A 12323-nucleotide genomic window follows, 5' to 3' on the forward strand; every position below is an offset into this window, starting at 1 on the left:
ATTGAAATTGGTAGTTTTATACAGAGAGTTTTTGAGACTTCATAATCTTCCATGTGACAACTGCTAATGTTGCTGCAGAGAGGAGCTGAGAGAGTATAGATAGCAATCAAGCTGTTCCTGACAGCATCTTGTGAATAAAATGTTCCAAATAATTCAGCTTTAACTGGGTATGGGCATAGTCCTTCATCTTTTAACCAACAGCTTTCATATTCAAATTGTGAACTTTGCAAAGAATTAAAGAATTGTCACCACAGAAGTAATTTATTTTATTATCTTGATAATTTCATATTTACTAAGGGTTGGATTCTGCCTCCATATGCTTCTGCTGAAGTCAGTGGGAGTTACATTTTTTAGCAGCTGGCAAAATTCAGTCCTATATTTATATTTGTTAAATTTACTTCCAGCACCCAATACAAAATTGGTTTAGAGGACTGTTAAAAAATAAAAAAGATCAATGACAGAGTCATGATTGTATTCGGGTATCAGTTGTAAGCAGCGCTCGATTCATTCAAGTTGTGCAGACATTTTAGATTAATCATCGGTGGGTATAGTCTCTCACTGTCTTTGCATGACTCCCATTAATATTAATGTGGGCATTGAAGGAAAACATGCCCTTCATAAAACCCCCCCCGAACATCTGTTTATATTTATCTCGATGCCTACTCTTTTGCCAACAGCAGTGTCTGTGGCTGCAGACTTAAAAACTTGACTGACTGACTTTCTTCAAAAGGTTTCAACGGAGAAGTGGTGAAAACCACCACGTTCAGGTCAAACGGGCACTCAGTGTAACGTATAAAGCACGTACATCTCCAAACAAACAAGAAGAGGACGGTTAATGAAATCTGAAATACTCAGTTTACTTGGGGAATTCAGTCTTTGGAGATACTGGAGATATTGGAGTTCTGGAGCCCCTAACACAAGAAGGACATGGACCAGTTGGAGAAGGTCCAGAGGAGGGCCACGAAGATGATAAAAGGGCTGGAGCACTTCTCTTACGAGGACAGGCTGAGAGAGTTGGGGCTGTTCAGCCTGGAGAAGAGGAGGCTCTGGGGAGACCTGATAGCGGTCTTCCAGTATCTCAAGGGGGCCTCCAAGAAAGATGGGGAAAGGCTGTTTAGTAGGGCCTGTTGCGATAGGACGAGAGGTAATGGTTTTAAAATAGAGGGGGGTAGATTTAGATTAGAAATTAGGAAAAAATTTTTTACGATGCAAGTTATAGAACACTGGAACAGGTTGCCCAGAAAGGTGGTGGAGGCCCCATCTCTGGAAACGTTCAAGGCCAGGGTGGATGAGGCTCTGAGCAACCTGATCTAGTCGGGGATGTCCCTGCTCCTTGCAGGGGGGTTGGACTAGATGACCTTTGAAGGTCCCTTCCAACCCTAACCATTCTATGATTCTATATTACCACGACTTTTAGTCATTACTCTGTAGCCAGTCAACTGGCTCTTGGAAAATAACAGAAAAAGAGAACTCTGCATTACCTCAGCTATGGGTCAAGAGGATACTGATATGTTACCATGAATCATTCATCACTAATGATGGATACCACCCATTATCTTGATTTAGCAGATAAGTGAGACCAGATGGTTCGCAACAGTGGTATATGAACATCTGATAAATTTAAAGAATTTCTATAACTTTCCTGTTGTTGGGTGTTTGATTACACAACAGTATGTGAACTTGACATCCAAACCCAGACCAAATCAGATTATACATGTACAATTGAAACTCGCATGCCAAAAAATTACCTCAGAACTGTTCCTGCAGTTTCATTTGCTTCGGTTGCATTGAAAGGTCTCCTCACAGTGGGTGGTGTGGGAAGAACAGAGAAAAGAGACAGTTTGATCTTCTGTAGACTCGCTAGCATTGAAATAAATTGTCCTCAGGTCTGCAGCCTGATGTTTTAAGCAAAGCAGATTGCACACAGTATGTATTTTAAAACAAAGCAATTGCATCCCACTGTCCAACTGGGTATGTTATAGAAAAATAAAGGTTGCTTTATTAGAAATAATTTGACTGTAAGTAAAAACAGATTTAATATCACAGTCAGCTTATGCTGCATCTCACTAGCAATGCTGGTAATCTCCGGTTGTTCACCTTGAAGAAGCAGTGCCTCTGTTCTTCATGCTCTGTCTGCTGTGTTTGCGGGGGAAGCTCTGGAGCAGGGGCTGCCAAAACTGGCCTCGGGTCCCTGGGCAACCTCTCCTCACCAATGCCTCTTTTCCAGGTGGTAGCAGAAGTAGTGCTTGAGCTGCCACACAGCTTTCCATTGCCACCAGGTTTTCCCAAGATAAGGAAAATTTTCCAGCACCCATCTGTGGCTGGTGGAATAGACCGGATAATTTACTCCTCTTCCTCCTCCCTGCCTGTTCCCTCACTCAGCTCATTCAGCACTGAGTACGATGTTTTATGTAGTCTGCCTTTTTAGAAATGTGATGGATCAGTTGTATCATCACATAGTCCTGCCCAGGAAGGTTCTTCAGGAGTGAAGAATATGTTTTGAGGAATCAAGTGCTACTTTTCATGCTTGGGAGAAGAGACTTGAAGCTACAAAACCAGCTCACATTAATTGATTTGGGGTGGGTGTCTTGTGAAGCAGCCAGCACACTAGTACCTAATCAAAATGTTGCTCTTGTAATAACTGTGAAATGAAGAAAACCCACCATAAAGGAAAAAGAAAAGGTGAAATGAAGATTAAAAACATACCAGGAAGTGACATTGAAAGTCCCTGTTTGTTCATGCATTTCAATGAGAACTGAATCCCTTGAGTCCCTTTCTTCACCCAGCTGCTTAATAGCACCTTGCTTTTGTTACTCTTTTTAGCTACATGACAAGGTGGTTTACGATATGTTCTTAGATAGTATTATTAGAAAAATTCCCTTTGCTCTGTTAAGTGGACTTATTATTAGCTGTCTGTTAAGTCTCAAATCTAAGAACAGCAGCATTGGAAATAATTCACTTCTCTTCATCTCGCAGCCTGTGCTGGTAGGTGTCAGATGAAGGTGCTTTGAAAAGCCACTCACAGGCCATGTGAAGTCCTTGGCATCCTGCTCAAGGGACTGTGGCACCAAAAGGACTCTGCTGAGCTCTGTGGAGCTCTGCTCATCAAACTGGTTCACCAGCTTGGTGCTAAGTCTTCTGTTGTTTAATAACTCCTTCCCTATTCCAACTGTCACAGCTTCAGAGATAGCCATGTATCCATAGCTTAATGTTGATTTCCTGGAGGCGTTCAAGAGTAGTAGTGTAAAGCGATACTTCGATAGTATGAACAGTGGGGGTGGCAGAGTTCCCATGTCATAATATTTACTTTGGAAAACCAAGTGTGGCCTTTGATCTGAATTCCGTAATTAGCTCAGCATACTGAAAAGCCTAAGACAGAGGCAGGAATGGCAGTGCCAGTATCAGCGCTGGTGGTAATACCATTCTTATCAAGATCAGCAGTCCATCCTTGATAAAAATCACACTGCGATCACAATGTGCTGCCACAGTGTTAATAACAATATTGCCATTTCTTTTGCGATAAAATCCCGGTCCCCAGTATGCATGTGTTTGTGCGCGTTCTGCATTTCAACAGGCGCTACAAAAAAACCAAGAGTATACCGGCCTAGATTAAATGAATGAGCTGAAAATTGAATAAGATGTTTATAGTTTAAGCAAATAAGATAATTAAAACCTCCACTGGAGTATACCTCCATTGATAATGATGGAAGGATGCTGATTTACACCATCGCAGAATATAGCCTTATATAAATAATTATGTTAGAGTCAAGTAATTCTGAGGTGGTATGACTCAGTAGGGTAAGGACCATGAATAATACTGTGTGGAGGTATTATTTCTAGGAGTTTTTAAAAGTATTTTACAGTTGACATAACCCATCTTGGGCGATGGCTAGTAAATACGTTAATGAAGTAAATGGATCTTTGAAAGTATTTGTGTAAGCCCCAGGGATAATACATGCCTAGCAGAGATTATTAAGCCGTGTCCAGAGACAATTGTTTTCCATCAGAGGCAAGGAAATTGTCTTGATCCTCCCTTCAGTTTTGCCAATGGTCTCCAGCAAAGCCCCTTTGAGCCTCTGTGAAGTTAAATATGGTGATTCTGTCTCTCTTGTGCTTGTCTTGCTCTCAGAGATGCAGCCGGTCAAGTGGAAAGCCCTGTGCACTCATTTGGGCGCTCCAGCTCACATTGTCATCTTTATAATGGCTTTTTTTTTTTTTTTAACATCGTTATTTTTTCTCCTGTTTTTTTTTTAAGGGAACAAGGCTTATGTGACCAGCCTGTCAGGGTGCTTCTAATACCTTGAGGAGCTCCTGTCTCACTTCAGCCAAATTTAACATGGGGTAAAAGCTAAAGGACAGGCCATTACCGCAAGTCTTATGCAAATGAGTAGGCAGATAAGGGAGACAGACTCAAATTAATGACTCTGTGGAGAGAGGGTGTTGCATGGGCTCAACAGTTGCCTGAAAGACTTGATGCTTTTAGCCCATCCAAGCAGGTGGGTAGCACACCCAGACATAATGCTGTTTTGTGAGACACAGGGTTGCAAGACACAAGTCTATGGGATGAGGATTCAGTGGTCTCCTTCTCCTAACTGCCTCATTATCTTTAAGATGGTTTTTACTTTAAACATACATGTGTTCTGGGAGTTTTTAAGAAGACTGAATTAAAAAAAAAAAGGAACAAAACAGACGTCAGTGTTCTCAATAGCAGTATTTTTGTTGTTGCAGCTGTCAACAAGTTATTAATAAATGCAAGCATCTTTGATTGTGACCTCCCTAGATCCGCTACTCCTGGATACGTTGCCCTGCAGCAAAGGCCATTCTTCCAGCCTGTCACCTTTGCCCATGTCATCCTCCTCCTTGCAAGCTTGACTTACTTCTTTCCCCTTATCACATCAAATTGTTTGACTTCACTTTCAAGACCCTTTGCAACCTCTCCTCACCTTCTGTGGCAGCTGTGGTTTCATAATTGCTTTCTCCCAAGCCAAGCGTCGGCTACCATGAGGCAGGGTGGGCTTGTGCTCCCCTGGCTGCACGTTGCCCCCAGCCACTTCTGCTGCTGGTGTGACTCTTTCTGCCTTTCTTTCTTTGCTTAGTGGTTTAATTTTTAAGATCCTTCCCTAAACCCATCTCAGCCTGCAGCCATACTAACACTGGAGCAGACAGGGGATTTTGGGAACACCCTTCTCGGCGCCAGCCTGGTCTTGGGCTGGCTGAGAGTGCCTGGGGAACTGTAGCCTCCTTTCGTGCGGAGAGGTTGCCTCTTGTCTCCCGATCAGCTCGTGGTGCCAGCCTTTGCCAGACCCTTCTTATTATTGCCAGCAAAAGAGTGTCAGATACACCCAGGGGCCAGAAATACAATAATTCAAGGCAGAAGTCGAGGAGGGGGAAGCCAAATCAACACATTCCCCTTCTTCCTGCAGGATCTCCCTGTGTTATTCCAGAGCTGAAGTGCTGACTCTGCAACCCTGTGCACTTGTGCATGGCCACAGTAGTCCCAGAAAGCAACCGCCCCCACCTTACGTCTGAAGGCTCATTTACGCGATTTAGAGGAAAATGTTGAAAAAAGCCTTGCTTAAACTTGGCCTCCACCTAAGATACTTGCAGCGATACGGAATCCGCGACAGCCTGAGATGGCTTTCTGCCCCATGCACATCACGTAGTGCCTTGGACGAGCTCAACTCTGGTTGTTGCCATCCAGTTGCCAGTGGAATGTAGTTGCTTTGTTTATGAAATTGATCATTGTGCATGTTCTAAGACTTTTGTATTGTTTATGGAAATCTCTGGTTATTTAGCACCTCAGAGAAACAAATTAAATAAAATTTTTACATGTAGATGATTTTTTTTCTTAGGCTTAGCTTTTGGAAGAAAATGTCCTTTTTATTTTTCCTTGTGTTCTAGCGTGGTTTTACTGTACTGTCTCTGTCATAACTCTCTCTGTGCTTTCCACAGACTTTGGATTGAGCAACTGTGCAGGCATCTTGGGTTATTCTGATCCATTCAGCACCCAGTGTGGGAGCCCAGCATATGCAGCCCCTGAACTTCTGGCAAGGAAAAAATACGGGCCCAAAATAGACGTTTGGTCCATGTGAGTTACTTTTCTAGTTTATAATTGTTACTACTGTCATCATTACCCATTGCTCAAATGAGAAGCATTGTTTATGTATTTGGCTACTCCGAGTAAGAAAATCTATTTAATTAGCATGACTCTGAACTGAATTGCACAGATGCTTTGTTCTGAAATAGATCTTTTACGTACCTATGTGTAGCTTGCTAGAGCTTATAGCATAGAGGGATTGCAGTAAAGCACAGCTGTTGATCAATGATATTCAGACATAGTAGAAGCATTGCTTTGGCACAACAGGGCCAACAGCTTTTTTTGTTTTCCCCAAAGAATCCTCAAGCATTCATGTGGACTCCGTGCACTATCCACAGTCAAGTCTGGCAGGAAATGTGATATCAAGTCAAGTCATCACTTTGAAAATACGATCATTAAAGGGGAAATAAAAATGTCCAGAAAACTTGTGAGCCTTTGTGAGCTTACTAGTGTTCAGGCAAAAGGACAGACAGAAGTCTCTGGTGCCAGAGGCAGAAGAAGCTACAAAGATGTTTTGCAGTCAATTAATTAGTCTGCATTCAACAGAATGAATGCAGTCCTGTTGTAGAGTGTGCAACTCCCACTACCCTCCTGTTGGCCATGGACGTGGCCTCCTGTTGGCCATCCTTGTCAGTCCTGGAGAGGAATTAGCTGACATCAGTTGAGTTTTATCTTTTGCTTTAGTATCAATAGATTTTCTCTCACCAAGTGGGGTTGATAACATTTGTATACATTTTCATGAAATAACAGAAATACAGTAATTCCCAAGTTGAAGTATTTGGAATGCTTGGAAAATGTGAAATACTGTATAAGCACTACTTCTGCTAAGAAAGATCGGCCAGAGTTTGTATGGCCACGACTAGGACATGGGTCAAATTCATCTCTCAGTTTGACCAAGTGGGTCCTCTGTTGCATTTCAAGGCTCTTTAGAAATTCCCCTGCTGAAGCCTAATTTGCAGTCTGTCCTCCGAGGAGACCCACAGCTAAATCGTTCTATGGCTGCTGAATTTCTCACTCCAGCAGTGCGCCATCCATCCACATCAAGAGTGAGAGTACCAGGCCTGAGGAATGCAAGCAAACAGAGCACAGTCATTCTTGTAAACCATTTAAACTTCTCCAGTAAAAATGTCCTGCTCTTTTTTTTATTTAAAAAAAAAAAAACATGGTTAACTCCTACCCTTCTTCATAGCTGAACAAGTGGTGTTTATGATCACGGTTCATGATAGGACACCACTTTAGTTTCTTTCTGTTCACATACATGTATTCAGCAGACTGGGGAGGCAAATTCCCAAAAGGGAGGAATTCCACTCAAATGGAATTTAAAGCCTTTTAAGAGGAAAAAGAACAAGAGTGCCCAACCCACTTTTCATTGCTGACTTTGCCAAGCATAAACAAGTTGTAAGTTTTCTGCTCTGAAAAATGTAATTGTTCGTACTTGGTCGTTGGGCTGCACCAGAGGCTGTGGAGATCACCTTTGGGCACTGACCCAGGACCTGCGATGTCCTCGTTGGTGTGAGCAGTCGTTGCACACCCAGGGCAGCACCAGGACAAGGCCTTCAAAAGCAGCATGTTTATGCAGGCTGACGAGAGACACAATTGTGGCGTGGCATTGAGCCAAGGAGTTGCCCAAGAGCTGGGCCTGGTTCTGTGTCTTCCAGCATGTGTCCTACACATTGTGTGACCCTCCATGAGCAAGCCTCTGAGAATTCTTGCCCAAATTGTTGTTTCCAACAGAAGAGAGAGCTTTTATGTGGGTCTTTTTTAATAGCTGTCAGACATTAAAGGTGAAGTACAGTCACTAAAACCTAAGCTTAAGTTTTCCCTCATTCCTGATCATTTTGGTTTCTTTTTCTCTATGTTTTCTTTTAGTGGGGTGAACATGTACGCAATGTTGACTGGTACATTACCTTTTACTGTGGAGCCATTCAGCTTGAGAGCTTTATATCAGAAAATGGTGGACAAAGAAATGAACCCTTTTCCCACCCAACTCTCTGCAGGTAATCAAGGGGGTGTGCTGGGACCTGTTCAGATCCAGTCAGTCAGAACCAGTGCGTTGAATTCTGGATTGTGAGCTACATTGCCAACATCACACGCTAATTGGGAAAAATATTCTTTTAGTTATTTTAGCCTCCAAAAGATCTGCAGGAGTTGCTGTAGTTTAACTTCTTTTGCTTTGACTTCTGTGTTTAAGTTGGAGAAGCGCCAAGTTGTGCTGAATATGAGAGAGGAACAAATTGTGAAAATCTGTGAAATTGCTTTTGTAGAGTAGTTGGTTAATTTTGCACATTCAGATTTTAGTGTAGGATATCAATGCATGAACACATTATTTTGGAATAACAAGTTCCTGGGCATTATTATGACTAAGGTTGAGTGATAAGCTACCTTGAATGACCTCACATTTACTATGAAGTAATGACATGCACACAGAAAGTTAACTCCGGACAGTGACCTGTGATAACCTTTGTGTGTTGACAAAATGCAAAATTGTTGATGTATTAGTGTCAAAAATACTAATTCCTGCTTCAAAGCCATGTCACTAAGCAACAGAATAATTTTTCACTTATATCAAGACCGTTGTCAGCATTTGGAACAAACTCTGTTTTGTAGTTGGCTTTTATTTTTGTATGCCAAATTTGTTGTTCATGGAGAGCTTCTGTTCTCCTTATCTGGTGGCCTGTTTAGAGGGGACATTCAATAAAATTAAAAGACTGCAAATAGAAAAAGGATACCAGCATACATTTTCACTCAGTACGTTAAGGATGACAACCATTGTCATGGAGGATAAGAGACAGCCCTTGAAAATTGTGTCACAGGATGAATTCTCCAAGTAGAAGTTTACATGTATATGGAAGAAGTAGGTAAAGGTTTTCTCACACAGGTTATCTGTGGATCAAGTGGAGTATGTTGTTCCTTGTTCACTCAGCATCTGTATGAAGTACAGTTTTCCTGCCAGCAGTTCATATTGCTGGCATGTTGTAAAGTGGAAGGTTTGCAAGTGAGCTGGGACGCTGCAAGCCTTTCTCTCCATTTGATGCAATTAGAGTGTTTGGTATTTCCATTCTGGAGACTTCCCGTTAGGGTTCAGTTGCACAAAATGGCTATTTTAATGTTCTAGCACACGCTCTAAAGCCCCACTGAGTAAATTAAAAGAAAGATTATGCTGACTGCTTTGTGCTGTACTGATCTAGATGCCAAATCATGTATTAATTGCAAAGTTACTCTTGAATTCAGGGACTTGCATGTTATAGTAAACGTTTTCCAAGTCTGGCAAAAAACTTACCTCCCAGAGTGAGGCTTTTACAAATAAAGAGCGCTTATATGATGGCTGTGTAGTGTCTTTGAGCCAATGGGCTGTTTCCCCAATCATTGTTTTCAATTGTGTTTAAGTGGGAGATTTAGAATCATAGAATGGTTAGGGTTGGAAGGGACCTTTAAAGGTCACCTACTCCAACCCCCTTGCAAGGAGCAGGGACATCTCCAGCCAGATCAGGTTGCTCAGAGCCTCATCCAACCTGGCCTTGAATGTTTCCAGGGATGGGGCATCCACCACCTCTCTGGGCAACCTGTTCCAGTTTTCCACAACCCTCATTGTAAAAAATTGTTTCCTAATATCTAATCTAAGTCTACCTCTCTCTGTTTTGAGACTGTTACCCCTAAGTCCTGTCACAATAGGCCCTACTGAAGAGGCCCTACTGAAGGTTTCACTGACTTCACTGGCACAGCTCGTGTTAAAAGCTGAATCACTCACAAAAGGCCTGTAGAAGACCAGACCTTGGGTAGCAAAAAAGATAACTTCACTTTTGACAAGTTTAACTTTACTTTTTCATTCATCCTACCATTTTATAATGGAGATCAATTGTGGCTTACTGACATGATGCTCTCCAGTGAAAATGGTATTTTGTTTATCCTGCGAGAACTATAGCAGCTTGAACTTTCAGAGATGATGGCAAATTAATGGGATAGATTTAAAGGTGTTAGCCTTTACTCACTGTGAAAAAAGATACGCATCCATTCTTGATCTGTGTAGCAACAGGGAAAATTTGGAGTTAATGTTTGATTTTCCTGTTTAGGAAACTGTATTTCATTAAGCTTCTTAAACAACACAGCTATCTGATTATTGATTTTAGGTGAACACAGTTCTCGTGTTCAGGAAGTTGGTATTCACCTTGTGCACATTCTTTTTTTATCCTCAATTTACTACTTCTGTGTGTTCATAGTCTTCCTTCTGGAACAGAGAAATGAAGTAGAGACAAGAAGAAAAGCTATCGTCTATCCATCCCTGTAGTTTGGAGGAAGGGTTTTATTAGGTAGACCTTGCTCTTGGCTTGTGAAATGGTCTCATTGCATTTTCTCCATCTGGTTTTGTAAGCAACACCTGTACACGTAATTTTAACCAGTCACACCCTTCCAGTGTGAGCAAGAGACTAAATTGGTTTCATTCCTGACAAGGAACATGAAAACAGCAGAGGTCTTGTAATCCCCACTGAAGCGCTCTCTGTTTCTGGTCATAGAGCTCAGTACGCTTAAGGAAGATAACTGAAAAATGTAGTTTCTCATGATGGTGGTCTCTCATTTGTCAAAAGAGCATAATTTGCCCCAAAATTACACCATGGGAACAAAATTTCACTGAGTGTAGGTCACCGGCTAATCAGATTAGTGCTGTCCTTGAGCTTGTCCTAAACAAGGCCTCACCTGATGAGGCCCTGGCAGGATGGTTCAGAGCGCTCTTTGTTCGCGAGCCTACTTGGTGTGGCAGGAAAAATGGCTTCATGTGCAGTGGGTCCAAAAATCGATTGGGCAGCTTCATGTTTGCTCCCAGGGGATTAGTTTTGCTTTCCCACAGATATGGGGCTAACTGGAAAAGGCTTCTCTCCTCCCTGTATCATCTCATAGCTTAAATTGGCCAAGGTGCTGTTACTCATCTCCATCGTGTCGCCCGAGTCCGTCTGACAGGGGAGCCTCCCGAGCATCTTCTCTCCAGAGTTAGTTTCTCCCGATCTGGATCCATTGATCTTTGTGGTGCTTCACAAGCCTCATTTAATTAACTTGCCTTTTGCCCAGGGGGGAAATAAAAACAGCCAAAGAGTTTTTAAGGAGATGTTAGCTGCTTTGGGGACCAAGGGTGGTGGTGATGAGTGGGGATGTTGGTTTGGGAAAGGGTTATTTACTTTGCTCTGAACCCGTGGGATGCATGTGGTTTCTGAGACAGGGGAAGTACTGGAGTGAGAGGAGATCAAATGGAAGAACAAGGGATTTGTTCTCTGCTGTGAAGGGGGGATCTGCACCCAAGAGGCATGATGGGGGGGCACTCGGAGCATGCAGAGAGCAGTCATGGCATCAGCTTGCAGCAGGTTTATGAACTTGGATGTGGGCTTTTCCTGCTGTGGCTGCAACATTGCTGTCGTAGGAGAAAAACCGAAAGTGTTGGGAAAGATATAAAATAAAGTATCTCGCATAAATCAGTGATTTGTAAAGACAGAGCTTAGAAAAAACCCATCCGATACCTAACTGAACCAGTAAATACATCATTGTAACTCTCTCTTCCGTATATAAACTTCTTAATGGTAGGCCTGCTTTGAAGTGGATAGCCTCTCTGGGCCCTCCCCAGCTGATAGTTTATTTTTACGGGATGTTAAACAATGAGGTTACCCAAGGTGTTAGGAGTTGGCACCCATCAGGTCTAACTCTGATCTATTTGAGGAGAAACCTTCCCACCCTCGTCCCTCGCCGTGCCCTGGCATGTGAGCCCAGCTGTCCCATCCCATGCTGCGGGTGGGGAGTGATGTGAGTGGGCTCAGGGAAATAAAAATGCTCGAGGGGGTGACCAGGCAAACATGAAGGAGGGCAGGAGTCTTACACAGGAGAATCTGTGAAGGGCAGCAGTACTGTGCCTAGGTAAATATTTATGCCCTTTTCAGATGAGGACATCATGGCCTCACAGGCAGGAATATTACTCTCCTTAAGTTGGATGTGGGAATGGGAATTCACGAGAGTTTTGTTTTATTGCTGGTGGAGAGACATCATGGCTGCTCTACTTCAGAATAAGGGATGGTGTGATGCCAAGTGAGCATGCTGCCGTGATGAGACCTGTAAAGTAAAATGGAAGAACTGGCCCATAATTTTGCAGTTTTCTAGCATTGAGGAGTTAGCATATCCAGTTTCATCTGCATTGTCACACAGGCCTTTAAGGGGTTTGGTTTGCCTGCGCTGAGCTGAGATAGCTGTG

General features: G+C 42.7%; 1 protein-coding gene across 2 annotated transcripts in view; it reads left to right on the forward strand.

Moving 5' to 3' along the window:
* Nucleotides 1-12323, forward strand: part of HUNK (hormonally up-regulated Neu-associated kinase) — a 59279-nt gene that overhangs the window by 28549 nt on the left and 18407 nt on the right. For both annotated transcript variants that reach the window (XM_086764554.1, XM_086764559.1), the window contains exons 4-5: nt 5953-6088; nt 7967-8094. In XM_086764554.1, coding sequence (XP_086620680.1) covers nt 5953-6088; nt 7967-8094 — 264 coding nt within the window. The remainder of the gene's footprint in view (nt 1-5952; nt 6089-7966; nt 8095-12323) is intronic.

The sequence above is a fragment of the Chlamydotis macqueenii genome, chromosome 1 (assembly GCF_036417535.1).
Source record: "Chlamydotis macqueenii isolate bChlMac1 chromosome 1, bChlMac1.mat, whole genome shotgun sequence".
NCBI classification, from domain to species: domain Eukaryota; kingdom Metazoa; phylum Chordata; class Aves; order Otidiformes; family Otididae; genus Chlamydotis; species Chlamydotis macqueenii.